Here is an 18,335-nt window from a genome sequence, read left to right as displayed (position 1 = left end):
AGAAGCACCCTTTCCTTCACAAAGGGTCTATAGAAGCGCCCTTTCTTTCACAAATGGTCTTTCTTTCACAAAGGTTCTATAGAATCAACCTCTCTTTTACAAAAGGCCTGTAGAAGCACGCGTCTTTCCCAAAGGGTCTATAGAAGCATCCTTTCTTGCAGAAGGGGGTCTATAGAAGCATCCTTTCTTTCAGAAGGGGGTCTATAAATGTACCCTTTCTTTCAGAAATGGTCTGTAGAAGCACCCTTTCTTTCAAAAGGGGGACTATAGAAGCAACCTTTCTTTCTGAAAGGGGGCTATAGAAGCACACTTTCTTTCGGAAGGGGTATATAGAAGCACCATTTATAGCATATCTTTTTTCAAAAAACACCCTTTATTTAAGTGAGGCACAACTTGTTCCAGATTTCTTTCAAAAGGGGGACTACAGAAGCTACCTTTCTTTCTGAAAGGGGACTATAGAAGCTCCCTTTCTTTCTGAAAGGGGACTATAGAAGCTCCCTTTCTTTCACAATGGGTCTATAGAAGCACCCTCTCTTTCACAAAGGGTCTATAGAATCACCCTCTCTTTTACAAAAGGTCTGTAGAAGCACCCATTCTCTCCCAATAGAAGCATCCATTCTTTCGGAAAGAGTATATAGAAGTGCTCTTTCTTTGAGAAAGGGTCTATAGAATCACCATTTCTTTGAGTGGGGTCTATAGAAGCACCCTTTCTTCCACATAGGTTCCATAGATGCACCCTTTCTTTCACAAAGGTTCTATAGAATCAACCTCTCTTTACAAAAGGTCTGTAGAAGCATCCTTTCTTTCAGAAGGGGGGTCTATAGATGTACCCTTTCTTTCTGAAATGGTCTGTAGAAGCACCCTTATTTTCTTTCTTTCTGAAGGGGGACTATAGAAGCACACTTTCTTTCAGAAGGGGTATATAAAAGCACCATTTATAGCATACATTTATTCAGAAAGGGTCTATAGAAGCACTCTTTGTTTATGTAAGGCACACCTTATTCCTGATTTCAATATTTCAAGGAATATCAAAAAAGGAATCATAAAAAGTGCAAAAACATGATTTAGAGAACGTAGGCCAATTTCGGAAAATCGTTAAAATTTTTCATTTTTCCTTTGTTTGTTTTGATTTATTTTCACTTATTTGAACACCAACAATTCTAGATGTTGCCTTTAATTAAAATCTCATGGTTCTATTTGTTTATAATTAAAATCGATTTATTTTATTGTTCCAATTTAATGACTTTTAGAGAAGCTGCTTCTTCTGCTTTCTAAGAGAATAAAAAACAGTAAGGGGTCCTGACCACAACACAAGAATGAAAGTATGTAGGAGAAAGAAGCAATTGAAAAATAATTTGAAAAATTTTAACAACAAAGATGTTGGGAAATTTACGAAATTTTTCCTCTATTTGATTATTCTATTTCATAATGGAACTAAACCAGTGAAGTTGTCCTGGTTATTTTTAGAGAAACTGCAATTGTCCCTGTAGCAGAAATGAATATCAGCCTTTCGCCATTTTTGTTTTGGTATAAATTGCATTTTTTTTTTTCAAATTTATCGTGCCCATAAAAATTGCATGTGTGACTTGAATCCCATGAAATAATAAATACAATTTTACCCAATAATCCATCATTCAAAAGAATTATAAATTTTTGCACACATCAAAAGAAATCATTCAATTGGCTGACTGACCGACTACTACCTGTGTCTGTGTCGTTTCCTTTTTCAATTTCCCACCATAATACAACAATTGTAACAACACCCATAACAGAATTTTTGGCAAATCTTAAAATTCATGGATATTTTTCCAATCCCCCCATCATCAGACATGAGAATAACAAACCAAACATGTAAACAATTTCAATTTTAAAATTGAGCTGTTTTTTCGTTCGTTTGGGCTGAAATGAAAAGTAAACGCTCGTGTTGTTGTTATTGTTCAACAAAAAAGAAAATACGAATTTAAAAACAACATTGAAAATCGATTTGAAAAGCTTACAACAATTACTTATGATGATGATATTAATAAACAAATCAATATCGAATAGATGGAATTAACGATCATTAAAATCAATTAAAAACATGAAATACAAAAATTTATAGCGTTTTCATTGTTTTCAAAACATCTTCATCAAATATCATCATTATTATCGTTATTGTAATTATTTTACAATAAGCGATGAGATGAAAATCAATTCAATTGTATACAAATTGAAAATGACTTTTTGGCATGTTTGATATTGCGGAATTCTATTGTTCGGAATGTTCGTTCAAGTTCAAGGTATAAAAATGTACGAGTATGTGGGGATTGTTTACATTTTCATCTGGATAATCACAGGGGATTACAACAGATGCATGGATGGAATTTATTCACAATAGGTTGCGTGGCCAACTTGGAATTAGGAAAATATAACAATTTTATGCACTTTCTTGTTGTACTTTAGCCTACATTTCTTTTTATAACGTGAACTTTAGATTTCTTCTACAATTCCTTTCACCCGAAGAAAACATTTGTGTATTAAAAGTGTTTTCTTTAACGTTTTCCCCCAATAGAATTGGCATAAATAAACAATTTCTGATTGGCTCATAAATTTTTCAAATTTTGATGGGATTTGGATAGAAAAATTGCGAAAAATTTTAATTTGTTTTTGTCTACTTTTCCTCACTTTTTTTAACATTAAACCGCATATATTTTTTATAAACATTGATTTTTATTATAAGTACACAAGAACCTACATGCATACATACATGCGTACTTATTGTCTACACATTTATTTATTATTTTTCCATTCTCTTCTCTTTAATGGGGAGGTTGTGGTGGTATTTCTTCATGTTTTCATCTAAATATCAAAATTTTATTATCACTTCTACTCAGGAAAAGTGTAATTAAATAACAATTTATTATAATTTGTTTTGCCCCTCAAATTTTCGATCCATACATACATACATAATTATGTATGTATGCAGAAAATTCCTAATATTTTGCACTCATTTTTTCGCTAGTGGAAAAAATGATAACAAATTTGTTCTGTTGCTAAAAAATACATTAGAAATATTTTCTAGTATTAACAATTAAAAATGAATTAAATAATTTATTCTACAATCATTGATAGAAATTCGAGGAATCACCATCATCAATGAATGTGTATTTCAAATAAAAAAGAAAATATTTTCAATATTAGACAAAATATCGCCAGGTATTTTGAAAAGTTTTGTTATCCCAGCAAAATTTTGGGAGCCTAATGAGGCGAATAACAAACTCTCGGTTTTGTAGTAGTAGAAACACACGCTCTGTGCCATCGTATCCATTACTTAGTAAGGAGTAAAGTAAGTAGTTTTGCCTGGCAAATGTTTAAGAAATAACCTATAATTTTTCAGCTTACTGGTAATGCAGAAAGTAGCTTGTTCACATTACGTTGTAATGGATTATATTATAAACCCTTCCTGAATGAAATGGTGCTAGAAAGGGAGCTGGTGAAAGGAAGGGAGCTGCTATAGACCCTTTATGAATGAAAGGGTGCTGATATGGACCCTTGCTGCTATAAATCGTTTTTTGAAAGAAAGGTGCTTCTATAGACGCTTTCTTAAAGTAAGGATGCTGGTATAGACCCGTTTCTGAAAGAAAAAGTGTTTTTACAGACCCTCTAAAAGAAAGAGTGCTTCTATAGACCCCTTCCTAAATAACGTGTGCTGCTAAGGACCCTTTCTGAAGGAAGGGGTGCTGTTATGGACCCTTTCTGGAAGAAGGGGTGGTGATATGGACACTTCCTGAAAGAAAGGGTGCTGCTATGCACTCTTTCTTAAAGAAAAGGTGCTGCTGTAGACTCTTTCTTAAAGAAAGTGTGCTGCTGTGGACTCTTTCTTAAAGAAAAAGTGCCGCTATGGACCCTCTCTAAAAGAAAGTGTTCTTCTATGGACCCTCTCTAAAAGAAAGTGTTCTTCTATGGACCCTTCCTGAAAGAAAGGGTGCTTCTATAGACGCTTCCTGAAAGAAAGGGTGCTTCTATAGACGCTTCCTAAAAGAAAGGGTGCTTCTTTAGACCCTTCCTGAAAAATGGTGCTTCTATAGACCCTTCCTAAAAGAAAGGGTGCTTCTTTAGACCCTTCCTGAAAAATGGTGCATCTATAGACCCTTCCTAAAAGAAAGGGTGCTTCTTTAGACCCTTCCTGAAAAATGGTGCTTCTATAGACCCTTCCTTAAAGTAAGGGTGCTTTTAAAGACCCTTCCTGAAAGAAAGGGCGCATTTGAAACCGCTTCCTGAAAGTAAGGGTGCTTGTATAGACCCTTCCTGAAAGAAAGAGTGCTTCTATAGACCCTTCCTGAAAGAAAGAGTGCTTCTATAGACCCTTCCTGAAAGAAAGGGCGCTTCTATAGACCCTTCCTGAAAGAAAGGGTGTTGATATGGACATTTTTTGGAAGAAAGGGTGCTGCTATGGGCACTTTCTGAAAGAAAGGGAGCTGCTATAGACACTTTCTGGAAGAAAGAGTGCTGCTATAGACACTTTCTGAAAGAAGGAGGGGTGCTGCTATGGACACTTTCTGAAAGAAAGGGTGCTGCTATGGACACTTTCAGAAAGAAAGGGTGCTGCTATAGACACTTTCTGAAAGAAAGGGTACTGCTATAGACACTTTCTGAAAGAAAGGGTGCTGCTATAGACACTTTCTGAAAGAAAGGGTGCTGCTATAGACGCTTTCTGAAAGAAAGGGTGCTGCTATAGACACTTTCTGAAAGAAAGGGTGCTGCTATAGACACTTTCTGAAAGAAAGGGTGCTGCTATATACACTTTCTGAAAGAAAGGGTGCTGCTATAGACACTTTCTGAAAGAAAGGGTGCTGCTATAGACACTTTCTGAAAGAAAGGGTGCTGCTATAGACACTTTCTGAAAGAAGGGGTGCTGCTATGAACCCTTTCTGAAAGAAGGGGTGCTGCTATGAACCCTTTCTGAAAGAAAGGGTGCTGCTATAGACACTTTCTGAAAGAAAGGGTGCTGCTATAGACACTTTCTGAAAGAAAGGGTGCTGCTATAGACACTTTCTGAAAGAAAGGGTGCTGCTATAGACACTTTCTGAAAGAAAGGGTGCTGCTATAGACACTTTCTGAAAGAAAGGGTGCTGCTATAGACACTTTCTGAAAGAAAGGGTGCTGCTATAGACACTTTCTGAAAGAAAGGGTGCTGCTATAGACACTTTCTGAAAGAAAGGGTGCTGCTATGGACACTTTCTGAAAGAAAGGGTACTGATATGGACACTTTCTGAAAGAAAGGGTGCTACTATGGACACTTTCTGAAAAAAGGGTGCTGCTGTGGACTCTTTCTTAAAGAAAAGGTGCTGCTATAGACACTTTCTGAAAGAAAGGGTGCTGCTATAGACACTTTCTGAAAGAAAGGGTGCTGCTATAGACACTTTCTGAAAGAAAGGGTGCTGCTATGGACACTTTCTGAAAGAAAGGGTGCTGCTATGGACACTTTCTGAAAGAAAGGGTGCTGATATGGACACTTTCTGAAAGAAAGGGTGCTACTATGGACACTTTCTGAAAAAAGGGTGCTGCTGTGGACTCTTTCTTAAAGAAAAGGTGCTGCTATAGACACTTTCTGAAAGAAAGGGTGCTGCTGTAGACACTTTCTGAAAGAAAGGGTGCTGCTATAGACACTTTCTAAAAGGAAGGGTGCTGCTATAGACACTTTCTAAAAGGAAGGGTGCTGCTATAGACACTTTCTAAAAGGAAGGGTGCTGCTATAGACACTTTCTAAAAGGAAGGGTGCTGTTATGGACCCTTTCTGCGCCAGAAATTGTATAGGTCTTGCATAACTTTGATCTTGATCGCATGCTCACAGCACTGCCTGCTTCGGGCAATGCTGATTCGCCTTTTCTCCAGTGGGTCTTCAAGCATTTGAGAGCTTTTGTGTAGTCATTCAGAGCTACAGATAGTTAATCAAAATCTTCAGCGTGGAACAATTGACTACTGAAGCAATGATCTGCCCATGAGTGAGAAATGAATGAACATAAATGATTGGGATCTGTCTATACTTTACAAAAAGGACCTCACTCCTCTCTCTCTCTCTGAAGTGACGCAAGTGAAATGAAATCCGACACATGTTGCTGTACTTTGGTGTGGGGTGATCTTTCTATTCGGACTTGAAATTTGGTCTTCAATACATCGGCGATACCAGGCAGTTCTTTCAATTTCTACATCGACTTTTGTTAGGGAGTTACCCGAAGATGTTTTCCAATATAGATCTTCTTGATGTTCAAAGTTTCGGCATCAGTTATTTGAGTTTTACGGAGGCCAACATGTTGCTCCGAAACGGCACTTGTCCCATAGATATTGAAATTTTGTGTGGGTGGTACCCAAAGGAGTGGACCGGTATAGTCCATATTCGAAGCTATGTCCGGAAGAAATATTGCGACCCGACCAAATTGGATTCTCACTTCGATAGTTGTCGTGGGCATTATTTTAACGAAAATGTTGAAGTTCTATGTGTGTGTGGGGGGGGGGGGGGGGGGGTTGGGTACACTAAGTAGTGGATCAACATAGCTCACCGTCGAATTTGATCTATGTTTACAAAATATATTGTGATTGTTAAATTTTTGAACAAATCAGTTGATCGGACATAACTAAATCGACTTCAAAATTAGTGTTTAAAACCGTTATTTCGATAAGGAACATTTTCTTCGAATCAAAGTGCATATTCCCTCGTTAGCCTTAAGGCTGAGGGTATAATTAGTCATATTTTGGGACACTCCACGCCACTCTTACTGAGAGCAAGTGAGCATATGTACATTTCAATGCATTATTTACGCTCACTTGCTCTCAGTAAGTGCACACTGCCTGTCACTGGAGCAAATATTTTCCTATAGTCCAGTCAAAATAGACATTGAAATAGCAAAAATTCCCACAGAGCTGAATTTTGGTGGAGAGCTAGGGTTTGCCGTTAGAAGCAACGTCCTAAAAGTCCCCATCGATTCCATGTGTGCAAAAAAATTATTCGGGGTCAAAGGTCAAATTTTAAGCGTTTTTTAGGTTTTCGGATTTATTTTTTGAAAACGGTTGATCTAATCAAAAAGTGACTAAAGTAAATATTGTAGACAGGAAAATTATCTACAAGTTTGACTTTTATAATTTTTTCCTAGGAGGAACCATTCTTGAGATATAGCTGTTCTAAAAAACACATGATTTTTATGCACTTATAAGGGAAATATGCACATATTCAGACGAACCGGCTAAAATAAGTGAAATAATCGGGTCTGTCCCCCAAAAAAATATATATTTTCTTGAAGAGCGAAATTATAGCTATCTTCTAAAACAAAAATCCAACAAAATCGGAGCGTGTTTAGTAGAGTTATTCAATGTTAGAGTCATTTTATGCGAAAATAGCCCATTTAACCCACATGTATAATCGAAAGCCCAACGGGAACGACCCCAACGAAAACTCTCCGATTTTTTTCAAGTTTTGTCCGAAGGTAGGGTTTGTTGCGCTGATTACGGAAATGTATAATTTTCAATGGTTGCGGATCCGGTTCGCCGGTTATTCGACCCGAAAGGCCAAATTTAAAAACCGAGTTAGACCCGGTTCTACTGAACCGATTACTGCAAAGTGGATATCGTTTGAAAGCTTACGGAAATATCTAACACATAGTGTCGTTACTTTAACCGGTTCGCCTCATAATGTACTTACGCGGCTAATTCTTTATTTGACCTTTAGATCGCGATATCTCGAAAATGGTAAGTCTTTTTTAAGAATCATAAAGACCACTCCTGTATACAATTATTGAATCTACAACTTTTACTTTAGTCGGCTTTTGCTAGGTCTTACCGTTTTTGAGAAAAATTAAAAAAACTGAATAATGCCTCCAAAAATGACCTTTGACCCCGAATAACTCATTTTGCACACATGGGATCGATGGGGACTTTTAGGACGTTGCTTCTAATGGCTAACCCTCGCTCTCCATCAAAATTCAGCTTTGTGGGAATTTTTGCTATTTCCCCCTTATACGTATGTCTATTTTGACCGGACTACTAATGTGACCTTACCTTTACAGATGAAAAAATCAGACAGAAAATCATTTTTATATGCTCAAACATGATTGTGGAGATCGTAAAATATTTTTGAGCGTCAATGTATGTTATAAAATTTATTATATGTTAGCTTTTTGATCGTATGACACAAAAACAAATCATTAAATCTTAATAAATAATAAATAGCACGATATTGTTTATTATATGACCATTATATGGCTGGGAAGCATATTTGCTATGATACCAATTTGGAAACTGTACTATTACAGTATGTAATGGTACGTTTAGATTTACGAAATCCCCTGGATTCCAAATGTCAATTCCATTGCGTATACGTCAAATAAATTCTCGTCATGAATACGATGGATTATTTGAATACAGTCAAGCTCAACAGGGTATTCTTTCCCCGCGCTAATTATTACAAGCCCGTTACCTTGGCTATGGTTTCGCTAGATAGTAGATAGGAACAGTAGGAATCTCGTTAATCCATTCATGAATATGTTAAATAATAATTCACTCTTTAATGTATACGCTATGCAATTGACATTTAAAATCCAGTGCATTTCGTAAATCTACGTTTTCGTACGATTCACCATACAAATGCTTTCTTCTTGTTCATCGTTGATCTAAGCTTACTAATTCATAGACTAATTATCAGATTGTACATAATTTTGACAAAATCTACCGATGCTATGTTATTTTTACTACATATTATTATTTATGTTTAGAGCAAAGCGTAGAAATGGAATTTCCCCATGTTGAACCTATTTAGATTTTAAAATGTGTTTGGATACATATGTAAATATGTCCAAAATTTCTTCTTTGTCTGCGTGTATTTCCATATTTACTGATAATATTTCTTTTTCTCATTTCAAATATTATCTTCTTCTATTCAAATAAATCGTCAGCGATGCGTTCATTTACTCTCTTTACCACAAGTCGTCCTCAGCTCTGCTGCTTGCTACAAACAAAAAAAAATGGTAACCAAGCGAATTTTGTGGAATTCGCATGAATTCTCTTACTTATCAACTGATAAAGACTTCTTCTGCTATTATTGCTGCTGCTATATATTTTCTACCGCAAAACAAAAACAAAAAAAAGAGATCCCTTCTGATCGGTTGTTTCTTTAAGTACAAAAATATTAAAACACAAGACAGTCTGTCATAGAATACGGTGAAGATAAACACGTCAAAGTCAAAGCAACGGTTTTTACGTTGTGAAAAAATAATAAAATTTAAAATACGATTTTAACTGAAATTGCATGGTAGAACAAGAAAAGGTAGCAGCAATACCCAGCTGACTGAACTGGGCTGTAGTGTTAGTGTCAAATTCCATACGACATTTTATATATTTATTTCTATGTTCGATGTATAATAGGGATATATATTTTTTGAAGAAAAAAATTATTCATCTGAAATAAAAACAATTTCCCATAAAGACTCCTTCATATCAATGACTTGTAACCTCCTCCAGGTCCGAACGACATGTCGCACACTAAAACACCACTTATAGAGGCGGTACAATATTTGTTAATATGTGGGGTATTTTATTAAACTTGAAAATAATAAAGCCCTAATAAACTTGTGCTTTTTGTTTTCAAAAACAAAAGATTGAAACAGCTTCTCTTTTTTCAATGAATTACGAGCGACCCCAAACATTTTGGCAAGAATTCTACTTCTTGCGTGATATTGTGTATTTAGTGGAATGATACGGAAACATTCAAACTGAAAATCTAACCAGTTTTCATTCATGTTTTTCAAAATATTCAATCAAATGTGAAAAATTATTAGTTTTTTAAATTCCAATAATTTATAGACATTTCCTTATTTTGTTTACATTTATATTTGACACTAACGTTCCAAACAAAAACAAATTCCTTTGTGGTTGTTGTTCGAGTTGTATTTGTTGTAGTATTAACTTTACCTTGTATTCGTTCTACCATGCTGAAATTGCGATAAAAATTTTCATAATTTTAATAAATAAAGTAAATAAAATACTCTGTGATATATCGTTGTTTAAAATAAAACGAAATTTAAATAGTAATAAATTGCAGGTGAGAAATTGAAAGAAATTACAATTTTTTGCTTTCAAATCGTTCGCTAAAATTTCAATTGGTATCTATGTTTAAAAAAAATCAATTCTACTCTTGTAGAATGATTTCTCATTTGCACAAAAAAACGCATTGTGGTTGGATTTTCTTAGAATTTCGAATACGTAAATGATCATTGGGATTTATAGTGCTATTACATCTAATAAATATTTAATAAATATAAGATCGCAGGGTGTATTTAAAACAATTAAAGGCTTAAATATTAAAAAAAATGCTTATTTCGTCCTCAAATTGATTGCTGAATTTTCACATTTAATTATATCTAATCTCACTATTTGTTTAAAATATTCTAATGACTCATTATAAAAAATCCCCTGGGTTTTAGACTGTTTTGAACAACCTTAATCTTTTGCCGCATTTTTATCTGAGCTATTTTTGGTTATTTAATTTCTACATTTGTTAAACAATGTTTTGAAATTATTTAGTCGTTAGCATTTATCAAACTAAGTAAATCGTAAGAGAAGTACTTCAAATAATAGGTATTAATTAAATACAATTTCCGACCAATAAAGATATATTCCGTTCGCGATTAGCCGCCCCACAATAATCTGATCTACATATGAATGTATTTTCTGCAGGTGAGCAAGACATGGCTGATATTGAACAGTATTTAGGTCTACCGAGGTCGATGGCCACGCATCCCAAATGAAATAAAATAAAACCAGTAAGGAAAGGATCAAAGTCGGGCGGGACCGACTATATAATACCCTACACCACTGTGAACATGTAAAATATATATTGGAGCTAAATCCAAATCAGAACAGATTTTGATATAATTTTTCACATTTATTTGTAGACCAAATTCCGTCACATTGTCCAAATTTTATCAAAATTGGACATATATAGCGTGTTTCGTGCATCAAATACCTCAAATAGGTCGAAAATATATATGAGAGCTATATCCAAATATGAACCGATTTCGATATAATTTGGCACACTTATTTCTAGGCCAAATCCCGGCAAACATTCCAAATTTTTTTGAAATCGTACATATGTACCGCATTTCGTGCATCAAATACCTAAAATCGGCCGAGAATATATAGTAGCTATAGCCAAATTTGAACCGATTTCTATATAGGTTGGCACACTTATTTCTAGACTAAATTCCGTCGCACATTCCAAATTTCATTGAAATCGGACATATATAGCGTGTTTCGTGCACCAAATGCCTTAAATCGGGCGAAAATATATATGGGGGCTATATCCAAATCTGAGCCGATTTCTATATAACTTGGCAAACTTATTTTTAGACTAAATTCCATCGCACATTCCAAATTTCATTGAAATCGGACATATATAGCGTGTTTCGTGCACCAAATTCCTTAAATCGGGCGAAAATATATATGGGGGCTATATCCAAATCTGAACCGATTTCTATATAATTTGGCAAACTTATTTCTAGACTAAATTCCGTCGCACATTCCAAATTTCATTGAAATCGGACATATATAGCGTGTTTCGAGCACCAAATGCCTTAAATCGGGTGAAGATATATATGGGGGCTATATCCAAATCTGAACCGATTTTTACCAAAATAAATAGCGTTTGCCCTTTGGCCAAAAACTATCTTCCCCAATTTTCATGCGAATCGCACAATAAATGCGACCTGTACTTTGTTTACAAAATACATGGACAGACGGACAGACAGACGGACATGCGTAAATCGACTCAGAAAGTGATTCTATGTATATCCCTTAAAGGAACTATGGGTCTATCTCGGTTCCTTTTCATGTTACAAACTAATGCACAAAGACATAATACCCCTTACCACAAGGTGGTGTAGGGTATAATTAAGTTTTCTTAGCGTTGCCGGCGGTTTAGCGTTATTTAAAACTTTCACCTTTCAAAACAACCCTGGCTACAATTTCAAAATTCTGCTAATAGGATAATTAACATTTTTATTAAAAAAATGGGATTGTGACGGTCATATGGCCCAAAACTAAATTGGGCTCTATAACCGCGGTCCGGACGGTCACAACGCCCAAGATTCATTTTGGGCCTTATGCCCGTTGGGCTTTATGTCAGGTCGTTCACTGTTAATCAATACTAAACGGCTACAAACCCTCATTTTTGGCGATATTCAATTTAGCACACCAACCTTAGCGAACAGCACCATCTTAACACGGCTTAACATGTACCACTGTATATATTTTACTCCTGGATGTAGCAGCACGAAATAAGTGCCAATTATAGAAGAAGATTTCTCCAATTGGAGAAGTTACACAGCTAGTTGTTGTTGTGGTAACAGCATATGTTGGAGTTTATTCAGAACGAACATTTCCCGCTAATTTGTTAATTTTCTCCCTTAAGTTGAAACGGCGGAAAGACAAAACTCACGGGGAATTTTTCGTTCAGAATAACTCGCGATATGTTTGTACGTTCATTTTCCAGCCAACTCCGGCTCTGGGTCTACCTCGAGTTCTGGGAATGTGGCTGCTTCAACGGGTTGTAACTACAAAGCTACTGGAGTTTGTCAAGTAGGTTTGGCAGGGCAGTTGGAAAGCTGGGCAGATGTTTTGCACGGTGTTAATAATCTTTGGCCTACAGGAATTTAGACGGCTGCAACATCCCGATCGTAGTTGAACCAAAACTACTCTGGTTTGTCGTTGCAGCTGACGCTCCTACTGCAATGAGAACATGCTCTTCTGTTGCTGTACTAGAAGAATCTTTGTCTCCTCATGTAGATGGTCCACTGAAGACATGAGAGCCAACCTGTTGCAGTTCTATTTTTCTATCGCGTTGCACTTATATTCGAGCACCGCACTGGTACCGCATAACTTACCACTCGACCGACCTATCACGTTATATGTGGTCAACTAGGTTCCTTTGTCTGCACCCCATGTGCTGCCGGCTAGAGACTTATGAACCGTGTTCTTACATCTCAGCCTGTCGCAGATAACTGTGGCATGTGCGAAGAACATCAACATTCAACTCAGTGCTCACCTCCGCGGTTCATATGGTGAACAAAGTGGCCGTCATTGACATCAGAAGGCACCTGACGCCAAGATCGTACAATCATTCGCATACGTTACGATTTCAACGCTGTCTGAAGGTGGTGGAATACAGGGGAGGTAGAGTGTAAATAGTTCCGGAGATATCACCCCACCTTGGGAACTCTTACGGGACTTGGACTTCTTGGCCTTGAATTCCACATACGACTGGCATAGTTCTGAAAGAGTCCTCGAACAATTTGTGTGCTGATGATAGGCAACAATATTGCTATTTCTCTTTGTTACTGGGGAGACGTAAAGCCTCGAAATCGGTGTGTACGATTCAACTTTTCACCCTGTCCATTTTGAAAACTTAGGGTAGTTACCGCCAGGTTGAGAACTTTTGTTAGATACAGATGTTTCGGCATTACCATGGAGATTTCATCTGGGGCCAGTGCTTTGTATGATTTAGGGTTCTTAATGACATACGCAACATCATTTATTGTTGTTGTTGTAGCAGCATAAAAACCTACATAGAACCGTAGGTTTGATGCTGGGTTGGCTGCCGCTGGCCGAAACACTATGGTTTCGGGTCAATCCGGTACGAAAGAACCCGGGATTGCAACTTCATTTATTGTACATTGTGGTGGTTCCTCCTCGACAAGAAGCGATCTAATGCGACGTAGTAATCTTCTATTTGCCCTGCTCTACAAACTGTCGATTAAAATAACTTGAGCACCTCTTCGGATCAGTCAGCATAACGTCGCCAAACGAGACTGAGTTTATGTCGTCCTTTGGTCTCATTTTGTCCAGACATCAAAAGGGTTGGACAGATCTGTGAAGCGATCTTTGATTAGTGAGCTCTCTGATTATTAGCTACTGATTATGCCCATAACATCTTGGCAGACACATGCTGGTCACTATGACAAGGAGTGAATTAATAGTGACAGCAAAGTTCACATACCCAAAATATTTTTTTTGTCGGGATATGTGCGCTTCCGCAAGAAAAATTTTACCCTTGTAATCAGCACCACAGGTAGTGAACGCTGTAAAATTTTCAAAACGATTCGGAAGTGGCCTTAAAATGACTTTAAGTTCAAAATTGTAACTCTTTTTGGATATCATATATGGGAACCTAATTATTTCATGGTCCTCCTACTGAGTTCCCCATATATCGGTATTAATGATTCTTATACAACCTTTAAACTTCACTTGTCAAGTCCATCCAAATTACGAGGTGCAAAGTTTGTACCATATCAGTTACTCCCTTTTAGATTTGTAGTGCGCCCCATTACGAAATCGACCCCTAAACATGTGCGACGTAATGCTACATCGGTCTTAACAACTCTCCTCAAGGATATACAATGTGGAAATTTGTAAAACAAAGCGCTCCGAGTTGCAACAGTTTGTATCTAAATGTCCAATATTCATCACCTTAATGAGAAGGCCTGGTTGATGACTGTCGGTCAACATAAACTGTTACGTGTCTCCGCATTTACTAGTGTAACACGTTGTTACAAAATAGTATAGGGTAGCAGTCGGTCTCAAAGTACACCCTCTCCAGTAAGTGACTTTCAAGCTTCGTGTAACACACACCATATATCCAACCATGGTGTATTTCATAATAGATCGTCCCTCAAAAGGGCTGGCATGGTTAGATTGCCATTGTTGATAGATTGTGTCCAAAGCACATGATTTTTATGTGAAATTACCAAATTCCTTTTCAATTTAAAATCTTATCACTTGAAAATTCATAACAACAATTTCTAATTATTATCTCTTTATCTTCTTTACCTCTTTGCAGGGAATACAACAATACGATACAGTAAATTCCGTTCCTTTTCAACAAAAGACAATCAACATCAAAACAATATCAAATTTCGGCCATAGCATAATTTGGAATTCAACAATAAATTACAACAATTTTCCCATCAACTAACTTTTACAATAATAACAAAAACTGCAATCCCTAAAATCCGATCCACAAAGTACTTAAACTTATTTATAACGAAACAATCAAACTTAATTTATTCAACACTCCATACACTTATACAATCGCCATCATTATCCTGATCTATATTAACAAGTCCACCAAAGAAAATACTTTCTCCGATGACCAAAAAGGTCGTTAACAAAGAGAAAGTGGACACCACCTGTTACTGCTGCTGCTGCTACGGTACGGGCCAAGAAATCGACTGTGCAGTCGACAACAACATCAACGTTATTCACCGCATTCTGCTGAACACAGGACATTCATACGCTGCACGAGCAGATCTCAATTATCGCGTTTAAAACATTCGTTAAGTGAAGGAATAAGACCCCATTGAGTCGAAAATTGGCAATAAAGAAAGAAAAAGCGGAAAAGAGACGCTTCAAACATTTGTATAAATTCTTGGTTTTTGTGGTGGATTTTTGAACGGCTTCAAAACGGCGGGAACAGTGCTAAAAGTTGTTGGTGCATCATGGCAAAAGACCCGGATTGGAACTTATATACTTATTGGAGCCGGTTTATTGGTTATAGGTGCCTTCTTTATCGGTTACATTGAAAGGCCAGAATACGATGGCACCTATTGTGCCACAGCATTTTGGACCAAACAGGTTGGCTTCCAAATAGAATATTGGAAACAACAAAATGATCTTCTTAACATTCCAAAAGGTGCTGCTAGAATATGCTATAAGGATTCCATATATGAAAATGGGTAAGCTGATAACAATGTTCCTAGTGATCTATTTATTAAGTTTTATTTTCTCTTTATTTTTAGCTGGGCTCAAATCGAAATAGAAACTCAACGTTCATTTCCCGATTGGGTTCAGGCCTATGGTGCTGGTATAATTGAGGGAACATTAACCTGGCATCAAATCTATAATCAGTGGCTCAAGTATGTATAACTTGTAGCTTATCAAAAACCCGTCAACTAATCCAACTTTTTTTCTGCCCTACAGTACAATCCAATCATCTTGCGAACGCGATGAAGATGCCCAAAACTTTTGTACTTGGCTGCGTGATCTACTAACCGAGAACTATATTAAAATTAAGGAAACTGCGCTTCTTAGACAAGACCATGAACACTATTGGCATCAAATTGGTTTGTTCTTTTTCCAATTGGAGGGTCTTGAGACTGGCTATCGCAAAGGAGCTAAGAGAGCTCGTTCTGATCTGGAAGAAGAAATACCCTTCTCGGATTTCCTTTTAATGAATGCAGCCGCCGATATTCAAGATCTTAAAATATACTATGAAAATTATGTACTCAGCAGCAGCAGTGCTGGAAATTCTACAACATCTGGGGCGGCGGAACCGGTAACAAGGAAGAATTTCAATCTACCTAGTGCTTCAATGCTAACAAAAATCTTTCCCTCCGATAAATTAGCCACATGGCAACTATTATTTGGTCACAGCACAGCTGGCAGCTATGCATCCATGCTAAGAATCCAAAAGCGTTATAAATTCCATTATCACTTTGGCCCCAACCAAAGAACCAACACAGTGCCCGGTGTTGATATAACATTCACCGGCTATCCAGGCATTTTGGCTTCAACTGATGATTTTTACATTATAAAGGGCAGACAAGTTCAAGCAATTGTGGCTGGCGTGGCTATGAAAAATGAGAATTTAGATCTTTGGAAATCAGTTAATGTGAATCAAGCCGTTTTGCTATCTGCCCGTGTTATGGCTGCAAATAGAATGGCCCAATATCGTCGAACCTGGGCCAAAGCCATGTCCAAGCATCCGTATACCGGTTCCAAACAATGGATCAGCATTGATCTAAATAAACTAGGGCCCTTGGACCAAATCTACCAAAAACTAGCCGAAGATGATAATTTCGATGACAAACCTGCTCCGCTAGATCCCCAAGATGAGGCCGTCATTTCCGAACTGCACAATCGTTACAAGGGCTTGGTGTGGATTGCCGAACAATTGCCCGGCCGTATGCATATGAAGGATGTTACTGAACGCTTTATAAATGACAATAGCACAGCGTGGCTAGCTAATGGGGTACCGTACTTCGATGAGTTGCTAGAGGTAAGCAAAGTCAATGTGGATAGCTATCCGAATGATTTGCTGCCTGCAGAAAATGAGGAGCTTACTAATTTGGAGGCTGTGGATAGATTTTTGAGAACTCATGCCTTCCGCGGTGACCTACTGGGCAGTGAAGAATCTGTGGCTTATGGCAATACAGATATCAAACTATTTGCCTACAATGCTCGTTTGGGCATTAGCGATTATCACGCATTTGCCGGACCAGTATTTATGCGTCTGCAACACATGCAGGCCCGCTCAATACCTGAACCATCCAATCCTGAGGGTCCCATAAACTCTTCCATTCTCGATGATCGCCTAAGTGTGACCATCGATGATGCTGCCGAACTGGCAGAAATGGAAATGATCACTGAACGCCGACCAGTGCGCAATGATATGCGGGCAATAGCAATGCGTCAAACTGGGGCAGGTCCCTTCAAATGGTCATCGGTATATGATAAAATGTCCGATATAGAACATGCAGGACACCCGGATGAATGGAACTTTGGCAAAGTTTCTCCGAATTGGGCGTGGTAGCGTAGGTCTCACTCATGGCAATGCCAGCCCTCCTCTCCAAAGCACCACTAACTCCTCATTTTAAAACATCACTACACCACCCACCCATCAAAACTCATTGACAAAGCAATATTTTTTTATAATGTATTTTTGTATCTAGTAAATTAATTGTTTTTAGGTCAATGTTAAAAAGAATTATTAAGAAGTACGTTTTTATACAAAATGAAGAAGAAGAACTTTTACAATCAAAAAACTGGATTTTTTACAAGAAATTTGCAACAAATTGTAATTTTAAATCTTAAAAGAAGATTGTAGGCATCAATCAATTCAGTGCTATATTAGTATGTATATTGTGTAAAAAAATAACTGTGTTCGTCATCATCATCGTCATCCATAGTTGTAATTGTGATATACAAATATTATAGTAGTTAATTGTAAATGTATAAATTATAAATGTTCAAAGTCTTCCAGTTTATAGCGAACAATTGTGCTTTATTTATATGAATGTGTCTCTATAATGGGAAATTGTAACAAATTTTATACATCCATTCGATGACGTACGAGAAAGAAAAAATCACCAATAAAAAAACGATTGTGAAAAAAAGGAATAACCAGAAAAAATTTTGTGTTTTAATTCATTTAAACATGTAACAAGGATATTAATAAGGGGTTCACTGTGCACTGGAGATAACTTTTGTAAGCATTCATTCAGATATGAACCTTATGTGGATACAGCTTTGTTGTA

At 37.0% G+C, this 18,335-nt stretch overlaps 1 protein-coding gene across 3 annotated transcripts in view; it reads left to right on the top strand.

The window, feature by feature from the left end:
- Positions 1 to 17,813, top strand: part of lama (phospholipase B domain containing lamina ancestor) — a 111,021-nt gene extending 93,208 nt beyond the window's left edge. For all 3 annotated transcript variants that reach the window (XM_073987544.1, XM_073987546.1, XM_073987543.1), the window contains exons 3-5: positions 14,861 to 15,755; positions 15,819 to 15,935; positions 16,000 to 17,813. In XM_073987544.1, coding sequence (XP_073843645.1) covers positions 16,250 to 17,611 — 1,362 coding nt within the window. In that variant the 5' untranslated portion in view covers positions 14,861 to 15,755; positions 15,819 to 15,935; positions 16,000 to 16,249 and the 3' untranslated portion in view covers positions 17,612 to 17,813. The remainder of the gene's footprint in view (positions 1 to 14,860; positions 15,756 to 15,818; positions 15,936 to 15,999) is intronic.
- Positions 17,814 to 18,335: the final 522 nt, after the last annotated feature.

This window comes from Musca autumnalis, unplaced genomic scaffold, assembly GCF_047663935.1.
Source record: "Musca autumnalis isolate F117 unplaced genomic scaffold, ASM4766393v1 scaffold_4, whole genome shotgun sequence".
Classification (NCBI taxonomy): Eukaryota; Metazoa; Arthropoda; class Insecta; order Diptera; family Muscidae; genus Musca; species Musca autumnalis.
The sequence above is the reverse complement of the archived record's forward strand: the minus strand, read 5'-3'. Positions and strand labels throughout refer to the sequence as shown.